This window comes from Onychomys torridus, chromosome 3 (genome assembly GCF_903995425.1).
Source record: "Onychomys torridus chromosome 3, mOncTor1.1, whole genome shotgun sequence".
Taxonomy (NCBI): Eukaryota; Metazoa; Chordata; class Mammalia; order Rodentia; family Cricetidae; genus Onychomys; species Onychomys torridus.
Window position 1 is genome coordinate 125,589,589 of NC_050445.1, and position 13,919 is coordinate 125,603,507.

The following is a 13,919-nucleotide window of genomic DNA, read 5'->3' on the forward strand; positions in this document are numbered from 1 at the left end:
GCTAGGTGAGTGCTCTACCACTGAGCTACACCCCCAGCCCCTTTTTTCTCTTTATTTTGAGATGAGGTCTCACTGAGTTACCGTGGTTGACCCCACCTGTCACCCATACAGGCCTTGAATTTAGGATTACACATCTTCGTCACCAGGTCCAATTCAAACAAAGGCTTTCAGTTTGGCCCACAAAGCTAGACAGCCAATGTTACCAGAGGGGACGCAGTAATCGCGAGAGTCCAAACTGAAGGGTTGCCGAAAGAACGCAGAACTTACGGCACTAGACCCCAAGACCACCGCACATTCCGTGACTTGCTAGGAGACCTCGGGGAACTCAGGGTGTAGTCGCGCTCACAGCTGGGACTTAACACAGTGAAAGGATGGAGAGTGAGAGCAGCGGTACAAGGAAACACCACAAAATAATAAAGTCCCCCGGAACCGAGCACAGCCCCCCCCCCCCCCCCCCCGGCTGTCTCCCATAGAGGTACACAGGAGCGCTTTGATCCCTTCTGCCTGAAACAGTGCCTAGCAGGAATGCTGCTTAGCATCTCAAACCCAGGTTCCTGCTGAGTTTCACCACGAAGGCATGCTCTGCCTAGCATGGGCCAAATTGCCAGACTCCTCCAAGGGAGAGCAGATGTTTAGCACAAATCACGTGTTTCCCGAATTATTCCGACATGTGCCACACTTTCCAGATAATCGATGATAGAGCCCTTTCTGAAACTCAGGTTTCGTTGCAGGCAGACCTTTCCCAGGACAGCAGTGTCTGGCCCTACCACATTAACCCCAACGCCAGATGAGGGGTGTTTAAGTCAAAAAACTCTAATGGAGCAAAAAAGAGTTAGCTTTTTAAAAACCCACGATTTGTGAGGAAATATAAACATATGTGTACCACATATGACAAGAGACTCTCTCATGAGACTAAGAGGAAGATTAAAACAAACAGAACATAAATAAAAATAATGTAAATCAAACACCTTAACATCTTATTCCCATCATAAGGAAGGCCAAGTAAGAGTGGAGAAGGCCTAATCAACACAATTAGAATGAAAAGAAATGATCATTAAAACAAACAAATAAACCAAAGGCTTTGAAAACTCTGAGACCACTGTGGAGATGTTGATCAAAATGAAATTGAATATTTAGAGGACACCTGTTTACGAGCCACACGTAGAAACCTCGCTATAGAGAAAGTTGTAGCTTACAGAAAGCTCTGGGCCCCGGTGACTTCGTAGGGAATATTATGAGCTCTCCAAAGACCATTACACTCTCATCCTCCCTCGGCCCCCACTTAAGACCTTTCCCTCCCCTTCCATGGTTGCTTTCAGTTTATGACCCCTCACACACATCGTATATTTGCACACGTATGAAGTTAAGTCTAGTTTCTGCAATGAGAGAAACAAATTGTCTTTGTCCGGCCTATTGAGAGTGGGGAGGACACATGTGACGTGAAAGCAGAAGGAGGGACTATTGGGGAAGGGGAATTAGTAAAGACGGAGAACAAGAAAGGTCAGTGGGGAGGAAGTAGAATGGAGTACAATGGCACCCATGTATAACACATGTAATAAAACTCATCACTTTGTGTGATGTGTGAAACGGTTTCCAAGGACCAATGTTCACAATGCTACATATGTTGTTCTTGAATGCAAGAAGTGCTTAAAGGAAAAAGGCTTCCACTCAGAATAACAAAAAGAGGGTAATATAAATAATAATAACCCAATGAGAAATATTAAAGACACACACATGAGCATAGAAAACTTTAAAGATTTTGTGGAGAACACAAGCTAGAATTGAAAGAGCATTCTTAGATGGGATAGCGCAGTATAACAAAGATGTCCTTCGACCCAAAGAAGTAGACAAATTTATAATCAATCAGGTGAGTTAAAACCTGAAAAGAAAAGTCTTTGAAAGACAGTATACTTACTTTGTATTAAATATAAATAATACTCCAGCGTTAAAAGGGTTAGGTACTGCCTTGTGAACAGATATCAGATTAGTGTTGTGCCCAGATTGTGACCCCCAGAGAGACCACCAAGGACAAGCATACCAGAATGCAAAAGCAAGGTTTATTCCATCTAGCATGCATGTGCGCACGTAGTTCAAGCTAGCAGGGAACCCTCATCTACCACGCCCAACGCCGTGAGCCAGGGAGGAGAGTTACTCTTTCTTGGGGAAGTTAGTTTTTATAGACAAAACCCACAAAATTTCTTAGAGGGGAGGTGGTTAGTACCACTCCATCCATGATTGGTCCAGTTTTTGCCGGGTCTGGACCTTGTCTTATTTTAGCTTATCTGTTTGCCCTGTGAGGAGTTTTACAGCCCATCTCCAGGGTCCGGTCATGTTATCTCCAGAGAGAGGCATCTCGTGGTTAATCGGTCACCACCAGACATCCTGACTTTGTTCTTTTGAAAACACCTGACTTCACCTCTCCAGGAAGGGGAAACTGACTCAGTTCTGTTTATTTTAAGATATCTCTTCCCTCAGCTCTTTTGGGTTTTGGGGGGAACTGTATCTGGGCCTTTGGTGGGGGTCTTTCAATTAGTAGACTAAAAAAACAGGAAGTCAGGAAGTAAACTCCAATATACGATATACAGAGATTTATCAAATTCAAAGCACAATAGCAGAAGTCACTGATGCACATACAGACTGTTGGTTAGATGAGGCTTGACTATGGGCTAGCCATGTGACTAGTTAGGCCTGGATCCTACATTGTACACACTAACACATGAGTCAGCTAAAATATTTAAAATATTGAAGGTAGAAGAGGCTGTTTAGGAAGAGGAAAAGTGGCTGGCTATTGGAGGCAAAGTAAATGATACATGTGTATAAAAATATAATAATAAAAGCCATCACTTTGTATTATAAACCTGTACTAATAAACTCATCAGAAAAATGAATTCAAGAGATCTAATGTGCCTCAGAGTAACTGAAGTTAATATTAATGTAGCACTCACTTGAAAATTCCTAAGAGTTGGTTTTCAACTGTTCTTACCAAATAATTAGAGGAAATTCACGTTTACTATATCAATTTAGCACTATGCAATGCATACACAAATCAAAACATACTTCATACCATAAATTTGTGCAATTTTACGTAAATTTAAAAACAAAACATTCTTTAATACACACAAAGTGATGTGTTAATCAGGTATATAGAAGTAAAATAATATTATGTAATAGAGCAAAAAGTGAGTCAATTCTTCTATAAAGTTATTCACAAGAAAAGGCCGTTTAACTCTGATTCAAAATACAGATGCACTAGGGGCTGGAGAGATGGCTCAGTGGTCAGAATCATTTGCTCTTCTTTCAGATGGTTGGAGTTCAGTTCCAAACACCCATATGGGGACTCAGAGTCACCTGTAACTATAGTTCCAGAGGATCCCACATGCCTCTGAAGACACCCGCAGAAACACACACACACACTTTTAACTAAAATTAAAATGAAATACTTCATTAACAATAAATATTAACTATAAATAAATACTTAAAAACCCAGATACACTCATAGAACAAAGGAATAAGCCTGATGGCATAAATTTTTAAATGCCAGCAAAGAAACCTCACCAAACAGAAGTATATTTGCAAACCAGGAGAATCTGTTTACATCAATGCTCCCAGCTTCTTAGTGCCTGAAGAAACGTTGCACTAGAGTCAGAGGGGAGACTACAGCCAGGAAGGAAAAATGGTCAAAGTCTGAGGCAGAAATTTGGCCAAAAGTTATCAGCCAACCAGAGATACTCTATACCACCCATCAGCTCAATGCAAATTCAAAGAAAACTGGAGTAGCATTTTTCAACGAACATACATTAGTAAGATTTTAAAAATGTGTCAAAACATCCCATGGGCTAACCTGTGGGGAAACAGACACCCCACACTTAACTGTGGGAATAAAGGAGAATTTGCAGTATGTGAGAAAAAAACTGTATGAGCATTTTCTTTTTGATTTAACAATGCCACCTTTAAAGACGTCCTGAAAACACATAGGAAGTGATAGAAAATGACATATGCATGAGGCTACTTTTAGCATATTGCATCTAATTGTGTTGGAAGCTATCAAAATACCCATCCATGGGAGAATGGTTGAACAAGCTATGTACATCCACACAGAAGAAGGATAAGTAGCCAACACAAGATTGGGGAAGACAGCTGTTAATTCTACAGAGTGACGTCCAAGATGCATTGTTAGGTGAGCGAGGCAAGAGATGATGAGTTTCTGCCATCTGTCCTTTTGATGTCATATGAACCAGAAGCTAAGGAAACCAGCTCTGCGTCGGAGATTGTGGACGTGGTTTGGAAAGGGCGAGGATGGTGGGTCTGGAGTAAAAAGAACAGGGGAGACTCTCTTCAAGTGTATGCTTGAATATAGTCCAAGCCAATAGTGGGGTGTGAAACCCTGAAATAAAAAACAAATGAAACCAAATTACTTTCAAATGAGCAACAGAGCCATGCTGAAGAACGGGGGATGGGAACTAAAGCAAGTACATTATCATGATTATTATTATTATTATTATTATTATTATTATTATTATTATTATTTCCAAGGATTGAAATTCAGGGCCTCACATAAACCTTGAACACAGTAGTTTGGCCCCATAACCCTATACTAACAACAACTACAGAGCTCCTGCTGTGGGTTTGATGCTGGCCTTGGAATCCGGGTATAGGCAATCCTAGACTACTTTCGATGTGTTCTACAGTTGAGCAAACAAGTCAAAACATATTGTGGGCAGTGACACCAGATAGGTTTCTACTGCTGTAGTGAAATACCATGACAAAAAGCAACTTGGGGGAGAAAAAGGGTTTATTTCAGCTTACGGTTGTAGTCCATCTCTGACGGAACACAGGGCAGGAACCTGGAGACAGGAACTGAAGTAGAGACCAGGAGGCCATGAAGAAGCACTGCTTACCAGCGTTCTCCTCAGGGCTTACTCAGTCTGCTTTGTTATACAACCCAGGAATACCTGCCCAGGGGTGGCACTGCCCCCAGAGGGCTAGCCGTGAAAATGCCCTATAGATCTGCATATACAATCTGATGGGGGTGATCCCTCAATTAAGGTTCACTCCTCCCAGATCACTCTTCCCAGATCACATTGACCAAAAAACTAACCAGCACAGCAGCTAAGAGATTATCTCCAGAGAGTTAACAAATGAGGAAAGAGAAAGGCCAAACTAACATGAATGATGTTGTATTGAGATCAGAGTCATGAACTCATGGTTTTTAACTGGCTGGTAGAAAAATAGAGAATTGAGCTTTGTGGATGCATGCAGCATGTGTGTGTGTGTGTGTGTGTGTGTGTGTGTGTGTGTGTGTGTGTGTGTGTTTAGTCCTGTCATCCTGTCAGAATTGCCTTGAGAACTGGAAAAATGGCTTCCAAGTTGAAAGCACAACTGACCTGCAGAGGGTCCAAGCTTGATTTCCAGCACGCATACCAGACAGCTCTCAACTCCAAGTCCTGCTTCAGAGGACCAGATGCCTCTGGCTTCCATGGGCACCTGCACTTGTGTGCACATACCCCACCACACACACACACACACACACACACACACACACACAACTAAATATAAAGAAGGAAAACAGTCTTGTTCTTCTTCTACCACTTAGGAAACCATTAATTCAGCATTCAATTCCGCGTATTTGTACGCAGCGACATTCGAAAAGTTTCAGATATTCTTCAGGGAAAATGAGAGTCTGGATCTGCAGGCGCTGAGGCAGCAGGAGCCTGGTGAGTTCCCGTCTGTCCCCACTAAGCACATTTGACAGAGGTAACAAGATGTGTCACCTCCTAGGTTTCTGTTCTGCGGTGTTCAGTGACAGAGCTAGCAGCCTGAAACAGTGGACCCGACAAAAGGCGGGAATTTATCCATGTCTAGAATTTTCCCTGGAATCACCCGTTTCCTTCCCTCCCTCTCCACATCTGTGCTGCGTGCTGTGGGAGGCTGATCCTCAGTTCCCCTGTGGCCTATCTGTTGAGGTTGCTGTGAGCACCAGGGCTCCAAGACCTGTGTGTGTGTTACAAGGAGTTGAAAGGGAGCCCTGCCATTCCTGTCAGGTAAGGCTTAAGAAAGCTTTTCTGTCTCAGGAATTCAAATTGTATTTATCTTCTGGTACCACTCCAAGACCTGGTGGGAATGATCAGCAACTCTTAGTGGTGAATTCAGGCAAGAGCCGGCAGGGTGCCTGACTCCCTCTGTCCACCACTCTAGATTGCTAATGATGCCAAATGGGGCCCCACTTCAGAAAACAAAATAATCAGGCAAGTCCATTTCCACTGTCCCTTGGCCACACTATCCCACAGTGGGGCTTTTTTGAGGGGGCGGGGCTTGTTTGTTTGTTTGGGGCTTTTTTTGTTTTTTCATACTGAAATGAGCCCACATCAGACTCTATAGCACAGCGTATGGTGACAATGACATCATAGAGCCTGGACCTTGAACACAAAGTAGGACTAATTCAAACAACCAGTTTAATCAACGAGGTCTTATAAAAAAAAGTAAGTTTTCAGAGACACCGGAAGGTATAAGATGCTGAAAGACAAGCCTATGGCTGTAGAATTACTTATGCATTAGAAAGAATGGTATTTTATCAATAGCATGATAAAAATATATTGAAGTCAAGCATGATGGCACATGTTAGGATTTTCTATTGCTGTGAAGAGACATCATGACCATGGCAATTCTTTTTCTTTTTTTTTCTGTTTGACTTTTTTTGTTTTATTTTTCATTTATTTTACATATCAACCACAGTTTCCCCTCCCTCCCCTCTGCCCATTCCAGCCCCTCTCTGTTCACCCACCCCCATCCACTCCTCTTCTGTTTAGAAAGGGGCAGGCCTCCCATGGGAGTTGACAATGCATGGCACATCAATTTGAGGCAGGACCAAGCTCCTCCTCCTGCATCAAGGCTGGGTGAGGCATCCCAGCATGAGGAATAGTTTCCAAAAAGCTGGCTCATGCGCCAGGGACAGGTCCTCATCTCACTGCTAGGGGCCCACAAACAGACCAAGCCACACAACTCTCACCCACATGCAGAGGGCCTAGGTCGGTCCCATCAGGCTCCCCAGCTCTTGGTCCAGTGAGCTCCCACTAGCTCAGATCAGCTGTCTCTGGACCACAGCAACTCTTATAAAGAAAACATTTAATTAGGGTGGCTCACTTACAGTTTCAGAGGTCCAGTTCATTATCATCATGACAGGGAGCATGGAGGCATGGAGGCAGACATGGTGCTGGAGCTGGAGCCGAGAGTGTTACATCTTGACCAGAAAGCAGCAGGAAGTCACCTGGATATCACACTGAGGGAAGCTTGAGCAAGAGGCCTCAAAGCACCCCACTCCTCCCCAGTGACACACTTCCTCCAACAAGGCCACACCTTCTAATAGTGCCACTTCCTTTGGGGGCCATTTTCTTTCAAACCTCCACACTGGGCTACAGAGTGAAACACTGCCTCAAATACCAAAACAACAGTAATAATAATAATAATAATAATAATAATAACAACAACAACAATAATAAATTCAAGACTATTCAGGCTTTCAATGATCCTCATGGATTAGAAAAGGGGGAAATGGAGGCAGGAAGATTGTCAAAATACAGCCTTGACACATACAGGGTACAAACTGCTGATTGCCCCAACCATGACTCAAGGAGAAAGGATGGTAGAAGTTGGAAGGAGGAATGAAAACTAGCTTTAGCTGTATTTGAGCTCTCGTGTTTCAAAGTTCTGTTGTGAACAGCCTTGAATATTTTAGCACCAGATACCATGTAGGAGGACTCTTAGCTTACGCACAACTTCAAGGCAACCTTGTCCACCTCAGGCTAGATTCTCTGATACCTCAGGACACTCTGGGTGAAGTTCTGAAGCACTGCAATGAGGCGACTACCGCAAAATGTGAGCTGCATATAAAATTCATGTCACACTGCGTTGTAGTCTATTGAGTGTGTAGTAGCATTATGTTTAAAAAAAAAAGTAGCTGGGCGGTGGTGGCGCAGGCCTTTAATCCCAACACTCAGGAGGCAAAGGCAGGCAGATCTCTGTGAGTTTGAGGCCAGCCTGGTCTACAGAGTGAGATCCAGGACAGGCAGGGCTACACAGAGAAACCATGTCTTGAAAAGCCAAAAAAGAAAAAATGAAAGTAGATGTGCCTTAATTTAAAAACACCTTATTGTGTAAGTGGCGTGCTCAGCCTCAAATAGGGCATCTTCATCAGACTCTCTTCTCCAGAGGTTCAGGGACCATGGCAGATAGGCGTCGGAAAGATAGCAAGAGCCAGAGGTCAGGAGAACTAGAGTGAAGCAATATCTTTTGCGTATACATGACCTCTGCATGCATGAACTCACCGCAACTATGGTTGCCTGTACAAGACCTGGATAAGATGAAGCCAGTCACCATTCCAGCACGGACAGGGAAGATACTCAAAATCCCCAAATCTAACTGAGGAACCATTGGTAGTTGGTGGCTGCTAGAGGAGGAAGAGTCAGTTTTCCTCAAAGGCGTGGCCCTAGCAAGGCAACTAAGCTGGAGCGGATGCTTCTATACCCAGGAGTGAGTGAACCGGCCACACAGATTGGGGTCAGTGCACTCTTAAAAAAAAGAAGACACAAAGTAAAGAGACAGGGAGTGGAGACACAGGAGGACTTGGAAGGAGGAAAGGAAAGGGGGAATTGATGTAAGTATTATAATCTCAAAAGTAAAAGAAATAATAAACATTGCTAAAAATGTCAACATACCTCCAACTTGTCAGGAACACAGTAGCTATGAAGTGGAAAGTAAAGCAGAGGAGGCATGCCCAACGTTAATCTCATTCATCATCTCTTAATGAGAGCCCAAAGACGCGATGTGGACATTGTAAAATAATGGGGTTTGATTGTGGGAAAAGGGTATTGTGAAGCATTGCGAATTAACATTTTAGTTATACAAAGCATTCTAAGTATGGGTAGCATAAATACATACGTAAATTTAGTAATTTAAATTTTTCCTTGTGTATATTCACTGTAACAGCAGCATGTTACATAAAGATTTCTCAAAGTAGTAAACACTGGACAATGAGAGGCATGATCACCCCCATAGCCCACCCCCCCATCACCTTCCCTCCCCATCTCCCCTTCTTCCCCATCTCACCACTCTCCTGTCCCTCAAGACAACTTCATTTCTATTTTCATGTCATATATACACATATAACTTTATGCATCTATACAAAATCTATGGACCCTATAGGGCACAAAATACATTTTTCAAATTGGCTTTGTTTGCTTAATATGATGACCTGTAGTCATTTTCCTGCAAGTGACATAACTTCATTCTTGACAGCTGAAAAAACTCCATTGTGTCTATCGATCCCATTTTCTTTATCCTTTTCTGCTGCCATGCATCGACGTTGTTTCCATAACCTAGCTATCATGAGTAGAGTAGTGCTGCAGCAACGGTGAGGTACCAGTGTCTCTGTGATGTGTTGCCCTGGAATTGCCCTGGAATCCTTTGGCTATACCCCAAGGAGTGGTGCCGAGGGGTCATATGGTAGATGTACATGCCTTCCCTTGTGGCTGGGCGGGTTTACATTCTCACCAGCAGGGGATAAGGGTCCCATTCATCCTCGCCCTTGCCAGCATCTCATCTACTGTTTGTTACTTAATGGCTGCCCTTCAGGTTGGGGTGGTCTTTAATCTACTGTAGGCGGTTCCTTTAAAAACTAGTGGGAAAGACTCTATCATTTATGCATCTTGTTTTCTGCAGATGTCCAATTCTTCAGTACTCAGCTGGAAAAATATCACAAGCAGCACAAGGACTCCGTAGCTCTGAGACCCACCCGAAACGTAGGCCTGCTACTTATTGACACCAAGCAGCTGAAAGAGAAACTAATCCCATCGCCCCTGCGGTGCTTGGAGGTAACTGTGAGCTGGAAAAAGATCCACCATGTGTGGTGCCTACCCTTATTATTATTTTAATTATGGCGTCTGCAAATATTTCAAACTTTAAAAAGAAATATATTGATCTCGTATATTACAAATGTTGAAATTATCATAAGAATATTGGTGATCCCTGATTTACATACGTGTGTGTGTGTGTGTGTGTGTGTGTGTGTGTGTGTCCATATGTGTGCAAATCCAGAGGACAATCTTAGCTGTCATTCTTCAGAAACCATCCACCTTATTTCTCACCTGGGCTAGTTTACATTACAGGGTCTGTCACTGGCCTAGACCCCAATGGTGCTAGAGCTGGAGCCGAGAGTATTCCCAAAATAAGCTAGGCTGCTATGAGTAAATTCTAGGGATCTCTCCCTAGAATGGAAAGACAACTGGAGAACTCCATGGCTCATCAGCCTGACTATGGTTCTGTACACGTAGTTTAATCAGAACAAGTAAAGTCACCATGTTTATGCACTGCCTGTGGCTTCTTGCTCTGTTACAAGGACAGAGTTGGGGATTTGTGACAGAATTGTATGCCCTTGCAAGTATGACATATTTATTGTCTGAACCTTAAGGAAAATCTTTGCTGACTCTAGGTGTATGTGATAGAAGATGGATAATAAGAAAGACTGGCAACCTGAATGCTAATTTCTGCTGTCGCATTATGTGTATGACAGAGAGCTTTCTTCTGGTGTGTTACTTCTTTATCTTAGAGAGAGAGAGAGAGAGAGAGAGAGAGAGAGAGAGAGAGAGAGAGGAGAGAGAAGAGGAGAGGAAAGAGAGAGGGAGGAGAGAGAGAGCAAGAGAGGGGGAGGAAGGGAAAGAAGGAAGGAAAGAGGGAGGGAGGGAGGGAGGGAGGGAGGGAGGGAGGGAGGGAGGGAGGAAAGGGAGGAACAGAGGCTGGAGAGATAGTTCAGTGGTTAAGAACACTGGCTTCTCTCCCAGAGGACCTGAATTTGCTTCCAGTACTCATATGGCAACTTACAACCATCTGTTCAGATACTTTCTTCTGGCCTCCAAGGGCACCAGCTACACACGGGGTGCACATATATGCATTCAAACAAAAAAAAAAAATACACATTATTTTACATAGATATACTTGGAGTAAATACAAATTAATTTCAACATTTTTAAGCACAACCAACATACCAATTCAAAGAAGATAAAATTCAAACTCAAAAAACTTATACATTCAAAAACATCCAGAAATTGGGTGAACACCCAGTGTCCCCATAGCACCCTGCACTCAGTTTCCCTCATTCTTCTTTCTAATTGCTAGACATGCCATCACTCTAAGGTGAGCATTCCCTCATGTTTATGAAATGCTGGTTGAAGGTTTCTGCAGGCTGGATATTTCCTTTCTATACAAAATAATAAAGAAGAGATTAGACTTTTATCTCTCTCAGCCCTAAACAAAAACTACCAAGGTCAGAGGTCCACCCGAATCCAATCACTTTGTTCCAAAGAAACCTTGCAAATGTTCACCCTGGAATCAGTCAAACTTTATCTATGGTCCTGAAGAGACCAGTTTTCTCCAAACCACATGGCTGTTACCCAACAGGAAAAAAGTGGACCGGGACCTGATGCTGAAGGGAGCAGCCTTGTGTCCACCGTGTAGGACAGAGAAGCAGAAGGCATCCTTGCAAGGTGTCGGAGCACTAAGCAAACTGCCCCATAAACTGTACAACCTAAAAATGACTGTCAAAATCCACCCTTGCTTTTGGTTCATTTGAAAGGCAGTTATGTAGTGAGAGATTGTCTTCACACACTGCTGTTTCCATACCTCCTGATTGAACAGCTGCCAAGACTTCTTAAAGTATGCAAGAAAGCAGAAATGCTTAATTATTTGTTATTTTCATCTTCTTCTTTATTTCTTAGGTACTAAATATTATGCTTCCCCATTTGAGCAAGAAAAAAGTGGACGCCATCATCTCAGAGGCCCAAGATGCAGAGTATAAACTCGAGTTCATTCCAACCACTACCATAGAATATGTGAACAGCTTAGTCTTCCTTGATGAAATCCAGGAGCGGGTAAGTGGGCTGTTCTCCTGTAATTCAGTGTCTTAGACCACACGATAGGAAAGGAAGATGCATGACAAGAACAAAAATGAGGGTCACAGGGTCAGGAAACAGTTGCCTAAGTATCAGCGACACTTTCGGGCATGGTTAATGATGCACTGTGTTTTGATAGTAACGGCAACTAACCTTTACCAAATTCTAACCACCCAGGTATTACATCAAGTTTTTTACATGCCTTACATCCTCCCAAATACTACAGATGAGGAAACAAAGTGAAATAGACTGATATCCAAGGTCACAGAACTTGCATATGGTAAAGCTGGAACCAAAATCTAAATGTCTTCAATCACAATGCCAATATTCTCAAGCATAGTTTATTGCTAGTCTAATTTTGCAGTAAGTGGTAGCATGGATGTTGGTCATCATGGGTCATGATCCTTTAGCTCACACCTACATAACACCTCATGATATTCTGTTAGAAGTGGAAAAAAGCAACTCAAACTAGCTTAAGTAGAGACAGTCTCTCTGTTTCTGTTTGTCTCTCTGTGTGTCTCTCTCTGCCTCTCTTTCTCCCTCCCTCCTGTGCGTGCCTCTCTTGCTTGCTTTCTCCCTGGAAACTTGATTGATTTCCTCCTCTCAGGCTCTTCCCTGTGGCAGCAATGTAACATTTGGCTCGAATAATGAATTGTCCCTAAACTCATTATTATCAGTTTAGCATTAAAGCAGTGATAACTCATTTTCTAAAACATCAGGATTTGAACAAATATGACAAAGTAAAAGTTGGTTATATGCTATTAACAGAACTAATAGCAGAGCCTCTTTCACGTGCTTGCAAAAGTAACATTCCTGTCTGTTATTTCAAGAAGAGCCCCTTCTCAAGGAGGCAGACAGTTGCTGCATCAGGCGTGCTGCATCCCTGAGGACTAAAGACCTCAAAGATTTATCCTTACGTGTTCATTATTGTGTTTGGACCAAGAGTCAAAACTTTCATGACCTACCCTAGGCCAAAATGGGATCCTCATTTAAGGATTCAAAGCTGCTTCACGGAAAGTCCCCCACTCACGAGTGTAGCTAGGTTTAGAACTAACCAGGACAGAACAGGACAGCTCCAATCCTCCGCCTCCATCCGTCCTCTCTGCTTCTCAAGTGACTCTTCTTTCTCCAACAGACAGGCTGCTGCTTCGTCATCCTGTAATAGCAAACATGGCCACCAGCAGCTCCTCAGGAGCAGCTGAAAGTCCAGTCAGCCACCAAAAGCAACAGAAATGATTTTTAGGTAGAGAGAATTAGGTCTATTTATAACTAGCTTCAGGTGCTAGATACTTTGTTGAAAGCAGCCCAAACTCCTATGAGTTAACTTAGAAAATGGAAACATGGGGCTGCAGAGATGGCTCAGAGGTTAAGAGGGATGGCTGCTCTTCCGGAGAACCTGAGTTCAGTTCCTGTTACATTAAGCAGCTCACAACTGCCTGTAACTCTAGCCCCAGAGGATCCAGACACCAGCTTCCGGCCTCCTCAGGCACCCCACAACACACATACACCAAATAATAAAGTAAAAAGAAAAGAAAAGAATTGGGAAATGTATTCTAAGGTTGTCTGGGATGTTCTGGAAGCTATGGATAGATCCAAAGGATGAAGAGTGGGGACTGGAAAAGCAGAGAAGAAACAAAAAGGACTTCCCTGTTCCTCACTGGGCTCTGTTCCTCTCTAGAAAACAGCTTCTCAAAAGACCAGACCAGACCAGAGCCTGAGTGTTTGTTCAGAAGGTACATCCTTGGGCCCCTCCCTAGGCCTTGTAAGTCAGAAACTCTGGGAGGAACACTTTCGGCCTGTGTGGAGGAGCTTGCTAAGGCCACTGGCCTACAAACTATAGGCAGAGACCTATTCTCCACAACCCCCCACTCCGCCCCGCCCCGCCACTGCAGTTAAGGTCTCTTGCTAAGTAACAATAGTCAGCTTCTGCACAAAAGCAGATACTTGTGTTCATACCCACATCTCACTCTGGCTGTGCGC

General features: G+C 43.3%; 1 protein-coding gene across 1 annotated transcript in view; it reads left to right on the forward strand.

Moving 5' to 3' along the window:
- Dnah6 (dynein axonemal heavy chain 6) overlaps nt 1-13,919 on the forward strand; it is a 199,313-nt gene that overhangs the window by 32,961 nt on the left and 152,433 nt on the right. Inside the window, exons 12-14 of the mRNA XM_036180253.1 lie at nt 5,594-5,714; nt 9,715-9,866; nt 11,766-11,918. Coding sequence (XP_036036146.1) covers nt 5,594-5,714; nt 9,715-9,866; nt 11,766-11,918 — 426 coding nt within the window. The remainder of the gene's footprint in view (nt 1-5,593; nt 5,715-9,714; nt 9,867-11,765; nt 11,919-13,919) is intronic.